Source organism: Rhinopithecus bieti, unplaced genomic scaffold (assembly GCF_001698545.2).
Source record: "Rhinopithecus bieti isolate Rb0 unplaced genomic scaffold, ASM169854v2 scaffold_33330, whole genome shotgun sequence".
In the NCBI taxonomy this organism is placed as follows: Eukaryota; Metazoa; Chordata; class Mammalia; order Primates; family Cercopithecidae; genus Rhinopithecus; species Rhinopithecus bieti.
The window spans coordinates 94,277-115,023 of NW_016814059.1; the positions used below are offsets into that span (position 1 = coordinate 94,277).

At 56.5% G+C, this 20,747-nt stretch overlaps 1 protein-coding gene across 3 annotated transcripts in view; it reads left to right on the plus strand.

Moving 5' to 3' along the window:
* The window catches only part of LPCAT1 (lysophosphatidylcholine acyltransferase 1), a 42,562-nt gene that overhangs the window by 6,694 nt on the left and 15,121 nt on the right, over positions 1–20,747 (plus strand). For all 3 annotated transcript variants that reach the window (XM_017849574.1, XM_017849576.1, XM_017849575.1), the window contains 7 exons: positions 2,255–2,469; positions 7,475–7,587; positions 8,909–8,969; positions 13,631–13,689; positions 16,557–16,591; positions 17,866–17,920; positions 20,024–20,106. In XM_017849574.1, the coding sequence (XP_017705063.1) occupies positions 2,255–2,469; positions 7,475–7,587; positions 8,909–8,969; positions 13,631–13,689; positions 16,557–16,591; positions 17,866–17,920; positions 20,024–20,106 (621 nt within the window). The remainder of the gene's footprint in view (positions 1–2,254; positions 2,470–7,474; positions 7,588–8,908; positions 8,970–13,630; positions 13,690–16,556; positions 16,592–17,865; positions 17,921–20,023; positions 20,107–20,747) is intronic.

The following is a 20,747-nucleotide window of genomic DNA, read 5'->3' on the forward strand; positions in this document are numbered from 1 at the left end:
CTGCTCTGCTCACACGTCTCAGGATTCTTGGGTATCGTCTGTGTGAGGACGGTAGGACGGAGTGGATTTCCCGGGGGTGCTGATGGAGATCCCCGCTCCTGTGTATGCAGATAGATCCGTCTCCTGATTCACACTCGCCTGGGAACGGGGCTGCCCAGCCACCTGAGCACCTTGAGCTTGCACTGGCTGCCTTTGCCTTGGGGTGAGTGGGTCCTGGGCCCCCACCCCACAGCGAGTGGAGCTTTTCTCTAAGGCCATCATCTGCACCAGCAGTCCGGGTTTTCACATGTGGATGGTTTAGGTATAAAATTCCTCCAAGATCTTTAGAGACGACCAGAGGCTGTTTTTTCCCTTCCCTGACACCCAGTACCTTTCCCCTGGGCACGGTCTGACCCTGCACTTCGATTTGGGGGCTGGCAGGTGTGTTCCTCCAGGGGCTTCCCAGGTTTTGATCCCTTTTTCTCTGCTGTCCTCTCTCCTGCCCCTGAGCCTGCCCGGAACCGGCTCCTGTGCCTGCCGCATCCTCTGGAGCCTCACTTCTCCTTCTCCCGCCACCTTGTTTCTTCCATCTTAGGCATCAATTGCTGTCTGTTGGCTTTTGTTTTTGTACTTTTTGTGTGTGTGTGTGTGTGGAAAATAACATGCGTACATAAGAGTACATCTTTATTTTTTAGTTTAGTTTAGTTTTCTTGAGATAGAGTCTCACTCTGTTGCCCAGGCTGGAGTGCAGTGGTGCAATCTCGGCTCACTGCAACCTCCGCCCCTTGGGTTCAGGCAATTCTCCTGCCTCAGCCTCCTGAGTGGCTGCGATTACAGATGCCCACCGCCACGCCCAGCTAATTTTTGTATTTTTAGTAGAGACAGGGTTTCACCATGTTGGCCAGGCTGGTCTTGAACTCCTGACCTGAGGTGATCCACCCATCTTGGCCTCCCAAAGTGCTGGGATTACAGGCGTGAGCCGCCTTGCCTGGCTAGAAAAGTACATTTTTAAATGTTCAGCTGAACAGGTGGTGGAGAAGTGCAAGCCTGTGTAATCCCCCTCCTCTAGAAAAGCAGCATCCTGCGTTGGTCCCCAGCATCTCCTTACGTAACTACACCATTGTTTATCACCCACATACACAAAGGCCGTTCCAGGGTGGCCCCACGAGAGGCTCTGTGCTCTCCTAGTGACCGCCTTGGCTCAGATCCATGGGGACCCCTGTCTTGGAAGTCTTCTGAGAGGATCCTCCATCCCAGGGGAGTGTGAATCCAGTAAGGCTTCAGGCTCTTGGTTCTCTGTGCCGTGGTTTTACCCAGTGTGATCCCCCACTTAACCCAGTGGCCGAGTGAGACGTGGCTTTTCACGAGGGTGAAGCATGTTCTCTGTGGACTAAGGTGTGTGTGGCCTGTGGCTTCTCACACACCATGGCCGTCTGCTCCCTGTCAATTCCCTGACGTGTGGAATAACAGCCTCATCTGTAACCTTATATGAAAGCGAATACACACATTTAAAAGGCTAAATTTGTATCTATTTTAAAAAGAGATTGAGGATACACAAATTCAGTTAACCTAGGCTGATTTTTACTTTATTTTCCAAATTTATTGGCCATCTAATTTCTTCCAGAAACAGCTCACTGTAATAACACAACGCTTGGTTGTGGGAACCCCGGGCTTCCTATGGAGATGAGATGGGGAAATTCGCATGCAGGTCTCAGCTTCCGCTGTCAGCTCTGAGCCCCTCCATATTTCGATATGCATTTTAAGAGTTTTAATGGTTTTCCCATTTCAAAATGATAGGATGCTGATAAATAAGTTGCTAACATGAAGGTCCGGAGGTCTTCTGGCCTGGGGCTTGTGCTGTCTGTGTTCGGGAGTCTCATGTTGTCTTAGCACTGCCTGTCGCGTGGCCGTGACTGCCACACAGGGCCCCACGGCCTCCCTCATAGGAGAGAGCGCAGCCAGTGGGGACACAGGCGGAGGCCAGGAAGGTGTGGCATCTTTTCTTCCCTCAAGCAGATGTCCCAGTAGCAGTGACCACAGGAAGCCCGTGGCCTGGACTGCGCCCTGGAGGGCCCTCCCGTGGGACTGCCCCTGTGCCTCACACAGCCTCCGAGACCACGGACCCATGCCCGTGTGCCCGCGTGACGCGAGACCGCGGACCATGCCCGTGTGCCCGCGTGACGCGAGACCACCGGACCCATGCCCGTGTGCCCGCGTGACGCGAGACCGCGGACCATGCCCGTGTGCCCGCGTGATGCAGCGCCCTCTTTTGCAGGGTTGTGGACTTTCTGCTGAAGGCCATCATGCGCACCATGTGGTTCGCCGGCGGCTTCCACCGGGTGGCCGTGAAGGGGCGGCAGGCGCTGCCCACCGAGGCGGCCATCCTCACGCTCGCGCCTCACTCATCCTACTTCGACGCCATCCCTGTGACCATGACGATGTCCTCCATCGTGATGAAGGCAGAGAGCAGAGACATCCCGATCTGGGGAAGTGAGTGGGACCCCCCTGCTGGGAGTGAGGGACCCCGCCCTGCTGGGAATGAGAGTTCCCCCCGTCCACTGGGAATGAGAGATTCCCCCTGCCACTGAGAATAAGAGATTCCCCTCCTGCTGGGAGTGAGGGTCCCCCCTCTGTTGGGAATCGTGAGACTCCCTCTGCTGCTGGGAGTGAGGGATCCCCCTCTTCTGGGAATGATAGATCCCTCCCCTGCTAGGAACGAGGGACCCCACATGCTGGAAATGAGTGAGACCCCCCTGCCGGGAGTGAGGGACCACCCCACGCTGCTGGGAGTGATCGAGCCCCCACCGCCGGGCACATTGGCCTTGCACCCCATTTTCTGTGTTGTGGTTTCCTGTGTAATTTTCATTGTTGTAATTGTTATTTTTATTGGCACCTGAGTGCCCTCACTATCATAACAGGCTACAGTGCTTGCTCCAGGTCTGCTTGGCAAGGGTGGCTCTCCTTTATCAGATGGCAGCTCTGGAAGTCTTTGGGAGCAGGTCGGCAGGGCTGCCTGTGCACCCGGGCTGTGCCGTGAACCCAGGGGCCTGAGCACCTGGTGCTGCTGTGACCCCTCACCAAAGCCGGGGGCTCACTGCAGCAGAGACCCACCCTCTCATCATCTGGGGACCAGATGTTCAAAAATCAAGGCGTCTCTGGGCCGAAGACCCTGTGGGGCCCCTTCTTGCCTCTTCCCACTCTGGGGGCTGCCGGCGATCCTGGGCTGTGGCTGCATCGCTCTGCCTCTGCCTCTGCCTCAGTGGTGGACTGGCCTGGCTCCCTCCAAGTGTCTCTCCTCCATGTGTCTCTTACAAGGACCAGTCATTGGATGATCCAGGATGCTCTTGTCTTGAGATCCTTAATGAGTTTCCTCTGTAAAAACCTTTTTCCAAATAAGGTTCCATTCACAGGTTCCAGGGTCAGCATGTGGACCCATCTTTGGGGGCCACGTCCCATGGACCCACTGCTCTGGGAGGACTGTAGGGAGCCCTGGAGCCCTGCGTGGCCCCTCACCCAGCTGTGTGCAGCCCTGACCCGCCAGAGCTCTGTCCTCGGTGCTCTTCAGGGCGGCTGGGCCTGTTCTGTCCTCGTGCTTCCTTCACAGGTGCCATCAGCACAGCACAGCAGGTTCTGGGGCACAGCGGGTCCTGGGTTGGCAGTGGGCGGTGCTGCGGGCAGGAGCTGCAGGGAGGAGGGGCGTCGTCTGTGGCCGGGGCCCTCACCTGGGCGCTCCTGCCGGCTCTGTTTCCACGCAGCACCTAACGTGAGCATTCATGTGACAGTTTTCTGGAGAATATCTGGGGGGGACACATTCTGTGGTGCTGACCACTGAGGGTGGCGGCCACAGCTGGGATAGGAAGGCTGGAAGTGGGGTGAGGAAGCCCTGGCACAGCCCGTGGGAGATTGGGCCTGCAGCAACCGGAGGGTGTCCAGACTGTGCCTGCAGCTGGGCAGTTGTGGGTGGCCTGAGTCTGCCTGGGACAGGCCTGGAAATCGGGGATGGTCCTTGGTGGGACTGGAGGTTCTAGGGCTGGCTGCACTCAGCTGGCTGGGGAAGCCTGGAGGAGGCTGGACAGGCCGGCAGTGGAGGCAAGATTGGACTGCAGACACCATCTGAGGGATGGCCTTGGCTCTCACACGCAGGTTTCTCTGCTCTGCATGCTCCACTGGCCCGTGGGGCAGCCCCAGCTCCAGTCAGCACCCTTTGCATCCTGTGGTTCCAGCACACCCAGAAAACCACATTTGTGCTCCCCACCGTGGCAAAGGCTCATGGTCCTTCGTCATCCGCTCAGGGAAGGGGATTGTGGAGCTGTGTGCCCAGGGACCCTCGCAGCTGCAGGGGTCCTTGGGTAGGGGGGCTGGCCCACCCAGAGTGAACCTGAGCGTTGGCTGGGCTCTCCCCGTGCCCCTTGGTGCTTCCCTGTGGAGATCGCCAGCGTGAAGGAGTGTTTGGTACGGTGATGCTGGACGTTGTAGTCCCATCTTGCTAGAGGCCCGGGAGTCCACCTCTTCAGGACCAACCCAGGTGGCCCAGCACTGCCCTTCATCTCAGCGCAGCAGGAAGCACGGCCGCAGCCATGCTGCTGTGTGCAGGGCCCTCGTGCAGCCCTGTGTGTCGCATCATTTCAGAGACCATCCATGGACCTGCGAGGGAAAGACAGTGACAAACAGGCTTGCCAGAAATTTTTGTTAGAATTCAAACTTAGCAGGAACCACATTTTGCTCCCTGCTGTCCTGGCCTGAAAGGGCCATCGTCGTGGGGCGTGGCTGATGACTCCTCTACCGGGCACCTGGAGCACCCTCTGATTCGGGAGCTCAGAACCATCTCCCCAGGCTGCAGCTCAGAACCATCTCCCCAGGCTGCAGCTCAGAGACATCTCCCCAGGTCCCAGCTCAGAGACGTCTCCCTGGGTCCCAGCTCAGAGACATCTCCCAGGGTTCCAGCTCAGAGACATCTCCCCAGGCTCCAACTCAGAGACATCTCCCCTGGTCCCAGCTCAGAGATATCTCCCCGGTCCCAGCTCAGTGACGTCTCCCTGGGTCCCAGCTCAGAGACGTCTCCCAGGGTTCCAGCTCAGAGACATCTCCCCAGGCTCCAACTCAGAGACATCTCCCCTGGTCCCAGCTCAGAGATATCTCCCCGGTCCCAGCTCAGAGACGTCTCCCTGATCCCAGCTCAGAGACATCTCCCCTGGTCCCAACTCAGGGACATCTCCCTGGTGTCCAGCTCAGAGACGTCTCCCCGGTCCCAGCTCAGAGACGTCTCTCTGGTCTCAGCTCAGAGACATCTCCCTGGTTTCCAGCTCAGAGACATCTCCCCAGTCCCAGCTCAGGGTGACTTCTGGTTCCTCTCGTGGACCCTTTGAAAGCTCACAACTTTGTTGAAGACATGAGTGTTGAAAATGTTCAAAATATTTTCATTTTTAGATGTATCAATACCAATTAGAGTGATCAACCGGGTGGATTTTTTTCATTTTCACGTTGTTAGTTTCCTTTCAGTGACCTTCATATCTGCACCATCCATTTACAAACCTTGTCAAGGAAAGTTTGAGGCTCAAATGCCCAAAAGACAGCAAAACGCTGTCACCTTCTTGCTGGCAAAATGCGCCAGACCCAGTGTGGCTGTGCACACGGCGTGGTGACGCCGTTCCCTCCTCAGGACTCCCGGGGAGGAGCTGCATCTCCTTGCTGTCCTCGCCGCCCAGTTCTCGGTGCTCGAGTGTGAAACGCACCCCGGGCAACCCACCCGAAGACGCACAGCCCAAGACTTCTCTGGGATGCAGAGTCCTCACCCTGCACCCCCCACATGTATCCCCGGACCCCATGGAGAGCGTGAAATGCCCCCATGTCACTGTTCTTTTCTTCGCCGTTATAGACAACTTCTGAAATTTTAACTCTGTTCATGAAATAAACCAGCTGACGAGATGGCGAAGGTGGCAGGGTGGCATCTCCAAACCCCGTGTGCCCTCAGGATGACCATGGGATGCTTTGGCCAAAACAGTGGGCACCAAAAGACCACGCAGTCGGGGCCATTTCTTTCACACGTGCACCATCCTGTGAGACAGCTCTGTCATTCTTTCCTTCTTCTGATTTCGTCCTTTTTGGCAGAGTTGGGAATAACCCATGAGTAAGGATGAGACAGTCCTGGAATCATGAAAAAGGAAAATGATTCAAGACATGGGAAAGACCACAAAGACCCTCGTATGTCTTTGGTTTTACAGGAGGTTCCCACAGACCAACAGGCAGCCACAGGATAGAAGGAATTTTCTTTTTTTGGCTTCAATTTTCTCATTGTTCTTGGAGGAAAGAACCTCCAAGAAAGAATGAAAGTCATGAAATGCTACTCCTTACAAGTAATAAAAACACTAAGAAAAGAAACTGAACTGGAAACTGAGCTGGGGTGGGGAGGTGGAGCTGACCTGCAGCAGCCTGGGAGCCCATGGTGGGGTCGGAGACACGCTCAGTTGGCCTGGGGGGTGCCGTGCATGGATCCTGCTCACCGTCCTCAAAAAGGAAGCTCCACTCAGGGGTAGTTTCATTTTAAAGTCTTCAGAGTTTGCTCTTCTGAGAAGTACGTTTCCACGTTCAAATCCTTTTGCAGAAAGACAGGTGCCGTGCCTGTGTTGCCCTGGTTGAGCACCAGCCTTCATGGCAGGGTGTCCCTTGTACCCCAGCCTTGCACCTTCCAGGAGGCTGTGGGGTGCCGTGGTTAGAACTGGGGCTGTGCTACAAAGCACCACAAAACTGGTGGCTTAGAACAACAGGAATGTATTCTCCCCCGTCTGGAAGCAGAAGCGCCAGAACAAAGTGCTGGCAGCACTGGGCTCTTCTGAAAGCTGCCTTAGCCCTCCTGGCTCCTGTCAGGAAGGTGCTGGCTGTGGCCACATCCTCCCATCGCCTCCTTCATCATTGGCCTTCTCTCCCCTTCTTCGTGTCCTCTTCCCATAGGGACCCTCATCTGGGACTTTAGCTTGATCGTCTGCTTTGTCTCCTCCTCCCATAGGGACTCTCAACCGGGACCTTGAGCATCTGCTGCCACCTGTTTCCAAATGAGGTCCCATTCCCGGTACCAGGAGTGAGGGATTCAGCTTCTCTTTTAGGGGATGCAGTTCAACCCACACGGGGTGGGCGGGGCCCAATCCACGCGACCTGGAACCTTCAACCCTGTCCTCTGTGAAGACCAGGACTAAAGACTTTCTGCTTCCTGGCGGTTGTCTTTCATTGACTTCCGTTCTGTGCTCCGTGTCCTCAGTGGGTGCCGTGGACTTGGTGTTTGTTACTTGTGGCACTGAGGATACAGGGCTTGCTTCTGTCACAGATGTGGGAAGGCCAGGTGCTGTTCCCATTCCCTCAGTCAGGGACTCACAGCCCACCCGTGGCACAGGCCCTGGGGCATCTGCCCCACTGGGCACCGTGCAGCAGCCCCCTCATTGCCCAGCCCTGCCTGGCAGGAGCCGTGCATTGCACGTGATCCGTCTCCCCTCCTCTCTTCCAGCTCTGATCCGGTATATACGGCCTGTGTTCGTGTCCCGGTCAGACCAGGATTCTCGCAGGAAAACAGTAGAAGAAATCAAGAGACGGGCGCGGTCAAATGGAAAGTGGCCGCAGGTAACACGCGCAGCCCTGATTGTGTTGCAGTGGTTTAATTCCGAAAGATGCGAACTTTGGGAGTGGGGAGGAAGAAACTGGGGCCCTTCCTCCGGGGCTGGATTCCGAATCTCTTCTCCTAGTGAGTACGTGAACTCAGGAGGGTGCTGCCAGGCATCTTTGGTTTTTTTCACCCAAAATTTAAAGTTAAAGGAAGGAAAAACAATTCTCAGACGCATCTCAGCTTCCTGAATCACCTTTTTTGAACTAAGTTCTGACTCAGAGCATTGCTCATCCACCGTCCTGTTGCAGTCTGATTTTGGAGTTGTTGTGTCAGCCTGCTGGGTGTTGGGTGGTTCCAGAAGTCCTGGAGTAAGCTTCCTGGTCTGTGTGCTGGTTCCCAGGCATCATTCAGAAGCCCTGACCCCAGCTGTAGGGGCAGCTCGGCCAACATGAGCTTGGACACTCTTTTCCTTCCAACTGAGCCAGCATTAGAAGCTGGACATTTCACAGAACTGTCTGGGATCTGATTGCTCAGGAAGCTTTGCAGGGTCTGGCTGGAGCTAGCCCCTTAGAGGGCTGTGACTTCCAGGGTGCCCCAGTTCTGCCCCCGCAAGCACAGGCAGCCTCCTCCCCCACCCAGTTGGCCTGCCTGGCCCTGGGCTTGCCAGGGTGAGCCCACGCCGGCCCACCTGACGTCTGGGTGAGCCTATGCTGGCCCGCCTGAGGTCTGTCTTCCTCGCGGGGCCCAGAACTGAAAGCAGCCTGCAGGGCTGGGAGTTTGAGTGCAGTTTCTGCTTCTGTAGGCCAGTGTGAATCGGAGGAACCGAAACCCTAGTGTGGAGGGTGCTGCCTGACTGGGGCTCAGCTCCCCTGCTCATCCAGCCCATTGCTGGGGTCCCAGCCCTCCTTCGGCTCCATCAGCCAGGCACTGCCATTTGTGGGTCTTTGCTCTCCTCTCCGCCTTCTTCCTGATGAGAATGAGTGCTGCCCCCAGGAGGTGTTTATGTTGTGCCAACCATGGGTTATATTTAGTTGCACCTGGTTCTCACAGTGTCTGAGAGGTGGGCACCGCGATGACCTGGCTTTCCAGGAGCTGTAGTTGAAGAAGACAGATGCTGTTTGTGTATTGACACTGCTGCCACAGTTTCAGAAAACCAGCAGAGTGCAAGTCAGTGTGTGCTTCCAGAATGCATTTTAATAATTTAGATACTGAATCTGAGTCCAGTGTCTAAATTATGTCAGTAGCAAAGAAAATATATTGTGAAGATTGGCATCTGTAAGCTCTGAATTATAATTATGTACAGTTTAATGCTGATCTTTTTCTTCCTCCCACTTCCAGATAATGATTTTTCCAGAAGGAACTTGTACGAACAGGACCTGCCTAATTACCTTCAAACCTGGTATGTAGTTTTCTTAATTGTTTATTGTTCTTCAAAGTAATGCTTCTGAAGAATGTGCTGTGCACATAAGAACAGTTTCTGCTTTTATCCTGTATGCTGGAGTTCTTAGAGGTATTCCTAAGAAAAGTCACAAAATAAATTTGAGAATTTGAGTCAAGGATTATCGTGTTTACAGGAAGATGGAGAAGTTATGGTTTCAGGTCGTTTCCAGTGAGGTGGAGATAGAGGTTTGCCTCTGTTTTGAGATCCAGGCTAGGGGAGTCCTGGGTCCACAAGGGGCCTCCGTGCCTTTGAATGGTTCAGGGTGCCCTTCTTGGCCTGCAGCTCACCCCCAACACCCGCCTGGGAATCCCAGGTGCAGATCCCTGCGAGCCATCCTCAGATGCCCAGGTCCTCAGGTCCCCAGGTCCCCAGTTAGACAGTGTTCTTTCTCCCTGGGGAGGGGGGACTCAAGTGCATGTGAACTTGGGTCTCTCCCGCAGTGGTCACCCGGGTCTAGTGTTGTGTCTGCACCCGTGACATGGGAAGTGTGGCCGTGAGCAGGCATTGGGTCTCTCCCGCGGTGGTCACCCGGGTCTAGTGTTGGGGTCTGCACCCCGACGTGGGAAGTGTGGCCGTGAGCAGGCAGCAGAGTCCACTGTTCTTTCTGCGCTGAGTCTGTTTGGAATTCTGCATACCCTTGGGCATGTCAGAGGGTCCACCTGGATCCTGTCGTCTCCTTTGGGCTACTTTAGAAAGTCATGGCTCTCATCAACTGTGTCCACACTGGGGCATGCAGACCTGTTCTCCGGGGTTGGGTCAGAGCCACGTGGAAAAGCCAGTGCCTCGCTCGCACTGGCACCGGCCGCCGTGCCTCTGGGGCCGCACAACCTGCGTGTCTGGGCTTTTGTGGGAGCTGGGTCGAGGAAGTGTGCAGTCGCTTGCCTACGTGTGCCGCCATGGTTTCCGGGCCTGTGGCCATCCTCCTCCTGCTCAGATGCGCGTGCTTTCACCCTCCGCCCTCCTTGGTGCAGCAGGCAGATGGCAGGTTTTGTTGCTAGCAGCGCCTTCAAAGTGCAGCTCCATGGAAGGTACTGGGTCTTCCCGTTCCATTTTCTTCACCACGTGTGGTTCTGATCAGAACCAGAGATGCAGGGGGTGGAAGCAGCACCCAGTGACCAAGAATCCACATGCCCCCACCACACTGGGCCCATGCCTGGGCATGGCCTGTGGGCAACCTTGAGGAAGGCTGAAAGTGGGCTGTGTTTCCAAGGCTCCAGGCAGAAGACAGCTGGCAAGTATGTCAGGTTTTGTTCCTCGGCAGGTGTGGGGCTGGGGTGAGTGCCGGGCCCTGTCTTCACGGGCAGCCGTTCCTTGGGAGTGGAGCCTCGTGCCTGCGGGGAGGCCCCTGGGGAGGGCCATCGCCTTGCGCTTTGGAGCTGGCAGCCTTCGTGTAGACGTGAGGAGGGCGTGTGAGCACCTCTCAACACATATCACAAAACTGAGGGGAGTCATGGCGGTGCCCGGCAGGCGCTCACTGTGCCCCAGGTGGGTTCCACAGCGTCTGGCGAGACAACACGGCAGCTTGATCCCATCCCCGTCTCCGTTTCCAGTGGGTCCAGCTGTGAGTTCCGCATGTCACCCTCAGGCACAGGGTTCCGGCTGCCTCGAGTCACATGTTCGGAATCTCTGAGGCCCTCATGCGTCTTAGCTGGGTACTTTTTAGTGAGGTTTGGAGCCTCCTGTTTGGAGGTGAAATTGGTGTGTGGTGGGTGATCCTGACGCCTCGTGGGGGAGCCCTCCAGAGCTGTGGGAGTCTCCCGCCTTGAGCCTGACACCAGAGGCACCCACAACCTCCCTGGTGTCTTGGGCTCAAGCTGCCCCAGCTCCATGGTGGCCCACCCACTCAGACCCCTCCCTCCACCTTCCATCAGATCGCCTGATGTTGGGGTCATGTTGCTGGGGTCACCCCTGTTTGGGCACCACTGCCAGTTCCCCGCCTTCATTCCCGGAGACCTTCCTGCATCGGGCCCAGCCTCCAGCCTCAGGCTCCTCCTGGGCCCAGGGGCCTTCTTTCTCCTGAGTGTCTCCTGTCTGTGCTGCACTGTCCACCTGAGTGCCCCATTGCAGACTCAGGCCAGGGTCCAGGGGAAGTCCCTGCCTTGGCCGCCTTCTGAGATGAGGACCAGAGCTCAAGCAGAGCCCCTGGCTGCTGGATGTAGGGTGGGTTCCAGCCAGGCTGAGACCCTCAGGCTCTGCAGGGATCAAGTTGCACCGCTGAAGACAGGGCCCCATTGGCCCTCCTCCCAGTGGTTCCACCAACTCACCCTGCTTTGTCAGGAGGACACAGAGCAGATCGGCTGACTGGGTGCCTGGAGACCTCCTCCTGGAAGGGTCCTGGGCCCACGCCCCTCCACATCTCCCACACCCACCGCCTGCCAGCTTCGAGCTCTCAGAGCAGAACGGGAAGACAGCTGAGAAGGCCGCTAGGATTAGGATACTGTGTGGGTCCAGCGATGGCACCGACTGCCTGAGGATGCAGAGGCTGGGCCTGCTGAATGTGGCTGCCGGGAGTGGACGCAGCTCTCCCTGGGCCACAGTGGCCTCCCTGCACAGGCTGTGAGCAGACATGGCTGCGGTTCTCCCTGGGCCGCGGTGGCCTCCCTGCACGGGCTGTGCCCAAATGTGGACATGGCTCTCCCTGGGCCATGGTGGACTGTTTCTTCCTGTGGGGTGGGCTGTGGGGGATGGGCATTATGAGTAAGGGGTGATGGCCTTCTGGGGGCCTCAGGGGTCTCTGCTGAGCCATCTTCCAGCCTCATTGTTGCAACCAGTGAAGTCAGACCCATGCCCAGCACAAGGTATGTGTGAATATGGAGGTTTCTGCGCAGTTTAGAAGCCTGCGCCTTCTCCCCTCAGCTTTGTTCCTGCCTTCAGGAGCCCTGGGCTCCGACTCCCTCATCTTGGTTTCTCCAGCCTGACCCTTGTGCAGCCTGCCCTGGGTGCATGGTGCTGGTGGGGTCTGGGTACTGCTGACCCTCAGGGGCCCCTGGGAGACTAGGGAGGCCAGAGACTCCTGCAGACTTTCCCACTGGGATTTCTGTAAAGTCACTGACCTTTCAGGCTCATGGTGGGTTTCTGCGCTCTTGGGGACTTTCCCAGGAGGTCCCCAGTGTGTTGAGGTGTTCTTTGATTCTTACTGAGTTTCTTCAGTGATGTCCCCTTGACACGTGGTTGAGATGATCAGCTGAGCTGCAGCAGCAAAGCCATCATAACCCGCAGCAGCTCTCGGCACTCCATGTGTGCTCCTGGGCTCGGTCCTGGGCAGTGAGGACTGTTTTCTCCACACTGCATGTCTGAGGGGCTGGGGCTCGGCTGCCGGGCGTTGGAGCTGGGGCTTGAGCCTGGGTCTGTGCCAGCCCTGCCATCCTCTGCCTCCCCGACACAGCCACCTGTCCACCTGGGTACACAGAAGTGCAGGGTGAACTGCGTGAGCTCATTCCCAGATGCTGCTGAGCCCACAGCAGGAAAGGGGCAACCCAGCACTGGACACGGGGGAGCTACGGCACACAGGCCAGGGACTTGGGGTGCCGGCTGGACACCAAGGGTGCAGGCGGATGTCCTGCATGAGACGAAAGCCGAGTGGGTTGGTCTGTCAACTCGAAGTTTCAGCCCTGACACGGGCTTCTGGCCTCAGGCCACCGTGAAAGGAGAAATGGCCCTAGGGACAGACGCTCCTGGCAGCTCCAGGGGCAAACATGGGCTCCATTCTCCCAGAATCGTGCAGAATCCGGCAGCCAGGACCAACCCCAGATTCCTGACCACAGTGGCGCTCGCTGGCAGCCTGGGAGGAACATGCTGCCTGGGGATTGACCCGCGTGGCCTCAGGTTGTCAGGCAGGGGAGTCCTTCTCAGACCGCCTGTCTTGTTCTAAAACTTGAGTACTTCTAATGCCTGAGTTTTCCGGTTAAAAACAAAATCTTTCGATAGACATTTAAATAGAATTTAAAATAGAAACAGAACCCACAGAGTCCATGGTGCCTTGCTCCAGCCCGCAAGGGCACAGCTTCAGCCAGAGAGAAGGCGGAGCGGCAGCTGGTTGCAGCCACAGTTCCAGTGGGAACTGGGAGGTTCCTGAGTCTCCGTGGCCCGGGGCTCTAGCTGGGCCTCGCTGGGGCTCCTCCTGATTCCTTGGGAGCCCATCAGGTGGCAGCCGCTCAGAGACAGAGGCAGGTCCCAGGCAGGTCCTGCTGCAGCTGTGACCAAGTCCGCCTGTCCTTCGAGCTGAGCCCCAGGGGCAGGTGAGGGTGGTGGGTGGGGCCCCGAGGCAGATGTATGTGCTTGGTGGGGGCAGACCCTGACCCCATCAGGTGCATGGGCATGGCCGGTGATGAGGACCCTCACTTCCCACCGATGCCTTCCAGCTGGTGCGAGATGTTATAACAGAAAATGTCCCTTGGCCGGGGAGCGCCCCTGGCCGAGGTTCCCGCCCATCTGTGCTGTGGCGCTGGGTGTTTATGGTCAGGACAGATGTTGAGATAGTCCGGGCATGGAGTGCCCTTGCTGACCAGGAAGGCCTAGACAGAAAAGCTCGTTTTCATCCCAAGAGCAGCATGAGAAACGCAGCAGATGGTGTCCTGCGTGGGCTTCCATGGGTCACACCACTGTTCCTTTCTCGGCAGGTGCATTCATCCCGGGAGCACCCGTCCAGCCTGTGGTTTTACGATATCCAAATAAACTGGTGAGTTGTGTTTTCCTGGGGTCAGCTTCTGGGGAATTCTCTGGGAATGGGAACTGCGAGCTGCTTCTGTGCACCTGTGTCTCCATCTCTCCTCTGTGCACCTGTGTCTCCATCTCTCCTCTGTGTACCTGCGTCTCCATCTCTGCTTCTGTGCACCTGCGTCTCCATCTCTCCTCCGTGCACCTGCGTCTCCATCTCTCCTCCGTCAACCTGCGTCTCCATCTCTCCTCTGTGCACCTGTGTCTCCATCTCTCCTCTGTGCACCTGTGTCTCCATCTCTCCACACCCTTTATCTGCGTCACGGCCCACGCTCGGCTGTGCTGAGTCCATCTGGCCTCAGCGCTGGAGAAGGCAGGACAGAGTTGGGCCCTGGGCTCGGTGCTCCATGTTCCCGAGTGCGGCCTTTTCTACACAAGTGTCCCTGATCAACCCCATGATTCCACAGTGGTCCCCAGTATCCCAGAGCCCTGCTTCCATAGGTCCTGAAGCAGCTGCCCTTTCCTCTGTGTGGCCAAACCTGACATTTTGGAGAGGGAACCCCCCAACCCCACGTCACCGGCCAGGGCCCCCGGCAGCTTTCAGTACCCAGTTCATGCCAAGAAGTTTAAAAATTAAGAACATTTAAGTTCTGGAAGGCGGAGGCAGCTGGAGAGAAAGGAGGTAACTCTGTCATTTCTGTAGTTTTATCATTTAGTGCCCAGGTTTTGTTTGGTTTAAGAGAACAAAATTAAGAAGGCGTTTGGGGTCCAGAGCTCCTGGGGTGAAGGTGGTGGACCCCACCTTTGGGGAGAAAGCCTGGATGAGGCCTCAGAGCAGTTCCTCATGGGGACTTGCTGCCTCTGGAGGAGGCTCAGCCTGCTCTGGCTCTGCCCTGGTCCACCCCACCCCAGCCTGCCCTGGCTCTGCCCTGGCTATGCCCCGGCCCCACCCTATCCCTGACCCAGGCCCTACTCCATCCCCGCCCCTGGCCTCAGCCCCACCCCCTGGCCCTGCCCCTGCCCACGTCCCGCCTCAATCTCCACACCTGTAAGGTGGCTGCTGCACCTTCCTTTGGGTGCTCTTGGATGCTCAGAATACTTCCGGTTCCATTGGCCCCCCCATTTAGGTGGCCTCGCCTCACAGGCCTGCTGCTGAGCTCGGGGCATTCATTTGGTGCCAGCTGTGTTTCCCCTTCCACTGCAATCACTCCAGCACATCGTTGCCCCTTCATGGGCTCCTGGAGCATAAAGACGGCCCAGGCGGACTCAAGGTCCCCACAGCCCACTGGTGCTGGGCTCACTGCAGGTTCCTGGTAGAGCACCCACCTGGGAGAGCGCCGAGGAGGGCCTGTCCATCACAGGGAGCTTCCCGTCTATCGCAGTTCCTCTTTGTGATGGCAAAGGAAAGCACTGAAAGAAAGACCTCGCGGGTCAGGACACAGTGGGGCAGAAATACAGGTGACCTCTGGGTGCCAGGGTTCTGGCCCATCCGCCTCAGGGCCTGGCCCATCCGATGCCTGTGGGTTTCACTCTGCCCGGAGGGCTGATGGTCAGGTAATAAAATGGAGTCGGGGCCGGTAGTCACACGACTGAAAGGCCTCGTCCTTCTCACTGAGGTGTGTGTTTGTCAGCCAGGCTCCTGGCCACGGGCCCCTTCCTGCCTCTGCTGCAGGAACCATGTCCCAGTGCAACTCCGATGGGCAAAAAAATCAACCCAAGGACAACAGACTCCGATCTGTACAGAAATCTGGATTTTCCCACTTTTTTTTTTTTTTTTTTTTTTGAGACGGAGTCCTCGCTGTGTCCCGCCCCAGGCCGGAAGTTTGCCAGTGGGCCAGATCTCAGCTTCAACTGCAAGAGCTCGCTCCCGGGTTTAACGCCCATTCTCCCTCCCTGCCTCAGCTCCCGAGTAGCCCTTGGGACTACAGATGGCCGCCACTGCCGCCTAGTTTTTTGTATTTTTAAGTAGAGACGGGGTTTTCACCTGTGGTTAGCCCAGGAATGGGGTCTCGATCCTCCTGACCTCGGGCGGTGAAATCCACCCCGTCTCGGCCCTCCCCAAGTGCCTGGGGATTACAGGCGTGAGCCACCGCGCCCGGCCTCCCACTTTTTAAGATTGTTTCATCAGCGTGTTTAAAGCAACACACTGTTACTGGACGCACCGAGAAGCACCCAGCTTAGCCGTCAGGGGAGCGGAAGGTCCACCCCAGGGTGACAGTGCCCGGGCCTCTGCCATCAGGGCCCCTGCTGTGTGGTCCCTGCCCGGCGGCACTGAGGCTAAAGATGGGACTTCCAGAGCACCCGGGGTGGGGGGGCCCTGCACATGCACAGTGGCTGGGGGAATACCCAGAGCACTCAGATAGAGTGGGGAGCGGGGGAGGGCTGGGGTCCTGGGCGCACACTGGAATCGGTGTCCCCAGGCCTGTGAGGAAAGAGGAGAGCGAGCAGGGAGGGAGGACCCTTTTCCCAGATCCTAGGGGCTCTGGGAACCTGTAAGAGGGGGCTCTGAGTCCTCAGGGACTCTGGGGATCTTGGGAGAACTCTGGGGACCTGTAAGGAGGTCTCTGGGTCCACAGGCTCATCAGGGCCTCCAGGGTGCTGATGTCTGAGCTGACGTCAGGAGGGAGGGTAGAGGGAGCGGGGAAGTGCAAGAGAGACCCAGAGTTCTCTGGGTCCTTAGAGGCTCTGGGGACCTCAGGTTGGGAGCTGGTCTGAGTCCTGGATCCTCAGGGGCTCTGGGAAGCTGGAGCTGTAGCACCCTCCTCCCTTCCCCCTGGCTGCAGCGCCTCTGTGGGGTAGGAGGTGCAGGGAGGGGCTGGCACACGCAGGTGCTGGGTGCAGGCCCTGGGTTCAGGCCCTGTGCTGACTGACCTGCCTCTTCCTCCACAGGACACCATCACGTGGACGTGGCAAGGACCTGGAGCGTAAGTCGAACGCCGTGTCACCCTCTTTGTCCTGTTGTTCCGTGAACACGTAGGGGCTGTTTGGGGTCTGCTGTGCACGCTAGTTACTTTTGCAGTTGTGAAAGCAACTGTGGGATAGCCGTTAGGTTCAGCCCATTGTGAAAACGAAACGCACAGACGTGGCCCCGTCCTGACACTCCTGGATTCTGGGGTCTTAAGTTGCGCGTCCTCAGCACCAGCAGGAAGGGGACGGTGAGTCTTGGCGTTCTGCTCTTGAGCTTGCCAGCTCAGTAGTTGCCATCGTCCACCTGGCAGCCCCTGGTAAGGAAAGTGGAGATTTAGGGGTGTCTGGAGGGACCCCGTCTGCACAGGTGCAAGGACTGAGTAGTGCTGGGAGGCCAGCCCCTATTGTAAGTCAGTGTCCCTGTCCCCCGGCACAGACACTGAAGGTCAGTTATGCAACGATGAACAACCCCACGGAAACGGGAATGAGCCCCACAGGAGAAGCCCGGGGCCACAGGCTCGTCAGGGCCTCCTGGGTGCTGATGTCTGAGCTGACGCTGGGAGGGAGGGCAGAGGGAGTGGGGAAGTCCAAGAGAGAGCAGCTCTGCCCCAGGTGCTTGGGAGGACGTGGGTCCGCTGGTGCGTTCAGGTGAAGGTGTTGGGGTCCGTGCTTCCCAGGCTGGCGAGTGGAGGCTCCCAGCTGGGAGCAGAGCTGGGAAAGGACTCTGGGGGGGCATGGGGGCTCTGGGGTCCCTGGGGCCTAGGGCTGGGGTTGGCATGAGAGGGCAGAAACAGGGTTGGGGCGGTGGGCTGTCTGTTGGGGGCGTGTGGCCCTGGGAGCAGCTCCGAATGTCTCCTATATCAACTCCTGCAGCAAAGGCATGGCGATCCTGGTTCTGAGGTTGGGAACCCTGGATCCAGGCTGGAGGGGTGGCATGACTTAGGGCCTGTGCTGCCTGGGGACGGCGAGGAGGGACAGGTGTGGAGGGAGGAGGGACAGGTGTGGGCTGTACGAGGTCTCCTGAGCTGGAGAACAAGCAGGAGATGGTGTCTTGCTAGACGAACCAAAGACATAAGCAGGTGTTGAATCAGAAAAGCAGCATTCCCACCCACAGCTGCATGTCACACTGGGGCTCGGGCTGGGTGGGCACAGCACCCCCTCCACGGGAGCGTTGACTGCCCGGTAGTGCCCTCTGGAGGGCGTGTCTGGAGGTTTCGCTCCAGAATTGGAAGTAATTTACTTCTTAACCTGTGTTGTAAATCTGCTCAACATTGCACAATCTGTTTTTAAGGCTGGAAATCCTGTGGCTCACGCTGTGTCAGTTTCACAACCAAGTGGAAATCGAGGTTCGTATGGATATGGAGTTACACAGTGCTCTTCACAGTGGCTGATGCAGACACAAGGTTACACCAGGATGCCCAGATAAGCCTTGTACAATGTGACGTAGCACCTGTCTTGCTTCCCCATCTTTCCATTTCTCAGGGCTCTGCAGAGGAGCCTCTGGTTACTTTACATCAATGACTTTATGTCTCTCCTATGAGTCTGAACCACTTGGATACGATTTGGGTTTTTGTTCTTTGTTTTTCTAAGACAGCGTCTTGCTCTGTTGCCCAGGCTGGAGTGTAGCGTTGGGCTCACTGCAGCCTCGACCTCCTGGGCCCAGGCGATCACCGTACCTCAGCCTCCCGTGTAATTGGACCACAGGCACATGCCACCATGCCTAGCTAATTTTTGTAGAGACAGGTCTTGCTTTGTTGCCCAGGCTGGTCTCAAACTCCCGGGCTCAAGCAGTCCTCCTGCCTCGGCCTCCTAAAGTGCTGGGATCCCAGGCATGAGCTACCACACCCAGCTGCGTAGGAGTTTTTAAACCTACCATTCGTTATTATGAGTATTGTAGCTTAAGGGCATGTAAAGCTGGCCCACGTGCAAAGAATTATTCACTTGGCTTTTAGTTTTACTTGACATATTTAATACTGCTGAGCTTGTCATAGTACTTTGCTCTGTTTAATACACAGTCAAAGAATCCCCCTCCTCAGCCTGATCCAGGTCTCCAGAGTCAAGACCTTGGGGTAAATAGTCACCTCTGTGTAGCCTGCACAATTTTATCTAAGTCGATGAGGAGTAGTTCTTTTTTTGTTTAAAAGGGGAATTAATATGCACTTCTTGCAACTGGAAATAAAAGATGAGTCACATGCAACTTAAATATTTAATAAAACAATTTGCTGCCTTAAATATTGCAGAGCATTACAAAATAACCGATGAGCCCGGCTTTCAGCCCAGCTGTTCAGTTCCACAGAGGATAAGCCACTCTTCATTACAGAGGACTGGGCTGAAGCGCCTCCGCCCAGGCCTGAGGGCGGCAGTCCCCCCACCCAGCAGGATTACGTGGCTGGATGGGCAGTGGCTGGGAGGGTGCAGGCCAGGCCTCGAGCACAGAACACAGGGACTGAGCTTGAGCTCCTGAGGGCTCCCTGGTGTTGAACGGCTGTGTTACAGGCCTGTTTCTAATTTTAAGCGTTGAAAAGAAAGTGAATGGCTTTGCAAAACTGCTCTGTCCTTACGTTGTTCATACAAGATGCAAATGCTGATGCGAGGAACCATGGCAGTTTACAGAAGTTTTAGCAATAACAGGAGAACTGGGGTTTCAGGATGTTCCTGTATTCTGAAATATTCCATATGAGAGAAAAGGCCATCCAGGGTGGTCTTCTGCCCTTTCCTGCACCGTGTGCACTGTGGGTCATATTCATTTAAAATGCTGTGCAAGTGTCACTCAGGCAAGGACAAGTTCATTGGACAATTTCTTTTAATTTCAAAATGTACAAGGTGCCAATAATCTGTTCCAAATGTCGGAATAACGTGCTGCATTATCCCCATTACAAAACGGATTCCGTGAGAAGTGGGCATAAGCCCTCTGTGAGATCAGGGAGCTGGATGTTCTGACGTAGGCAACAGTTGCTCCTAGGAGCACTGACGGGGGTGAGTGTACATCAGGGAGTCGGATGTTCTGCCGTAGGCAGTAGGTGCTCCTAGGAGCACTGACGGGGTGAGTGTACATCAGGGAGCCGGATGTTCTGACGTAGGCAGCAGGTGCTCCTAGGAGCACTGACGGGGGTGAGTGTAGATCAGGGAGTCGGATGTTCTGACGTAGGCAGCAGGTGCTCCTAGGAGCACTGACGGGGGTGAGTGTAGATCAGGAAGTCGGATGTTCTGATGTAGGCAGCAGGTGCTCCTAGGAGCATTGACGGAGGTGAGTGTTCAGGTGCAAACGTGTGGAGTTCATGCATCTTCGGGTGTGTGTGTGCATGCGTGTGCACATGACAACTTTGAAGACGGTTCTAATGGGCATTGCTGTGACAGATTTTAATTTTGTCAGCCTCCCAGTTGTCGTTATGGTGGTGTTGCTGAGGTCAGCATCTTGTGATACTAACGCAGCTTCTCTGTGTGTTCAGTTCCTTCCTGTGTACAGCCCTTCTGAGGAGGAGAAGAGGAACCCTGCGCTGTATGCCAGCAACGTGCGGCGAGTCATGGCTGAGTAAGTGAGCAGCTCCTTGCCCCACTGCTGAGTCAGGGGCGTCTCCTGGAGTGCTGCTCTCTGGGTATTTAAAATAGCCCACAGTGTTAGGAAAAGGCATTCTTGCTGAAGCACAGGAACCAGCTCCATGCATGTTGGTAAAGTGTGCTTGGCCTTGTGCTGCACATCCCTTGTTTCCCTCTGATGGCATTTCACCATCTTTGATGTTTGGAAGATGCACGACTGATTTTTCCAGACCTTCCTGCAGCTGTTGGTCACCCCGGGCCCTATGTTCCCTGTGCCCTAAATGATCCGACGGGGCACTGGCCTGGGCCAACTTCACATCTGTGCGGTGGCCTCCACGCCTGCCTTTGCTCATCTGCCTGTGTGATACTTACCAGTGCCCTTACTCTATCTGGCAGGGCAGAGTGGTGGTTGCACATTTAATCTTGTAAGGTGACTTGTGCTACTTACACAATTCTCATGCATACAGTTAGGAAGAGGGAATGTCCTCGCTTCCCATGGTCCCAGGTCCCCTGCTTGCATGGCCAGCAGTGCTGTCGGCTCACATGCCCTCCCCTCTCCCTCTCTCAGTGCCGTCAGCTCACACGCCCTCCCCCCTCCCTCTCTCACAGCCCTCCCCCCCTCACATGCCCTCCCCC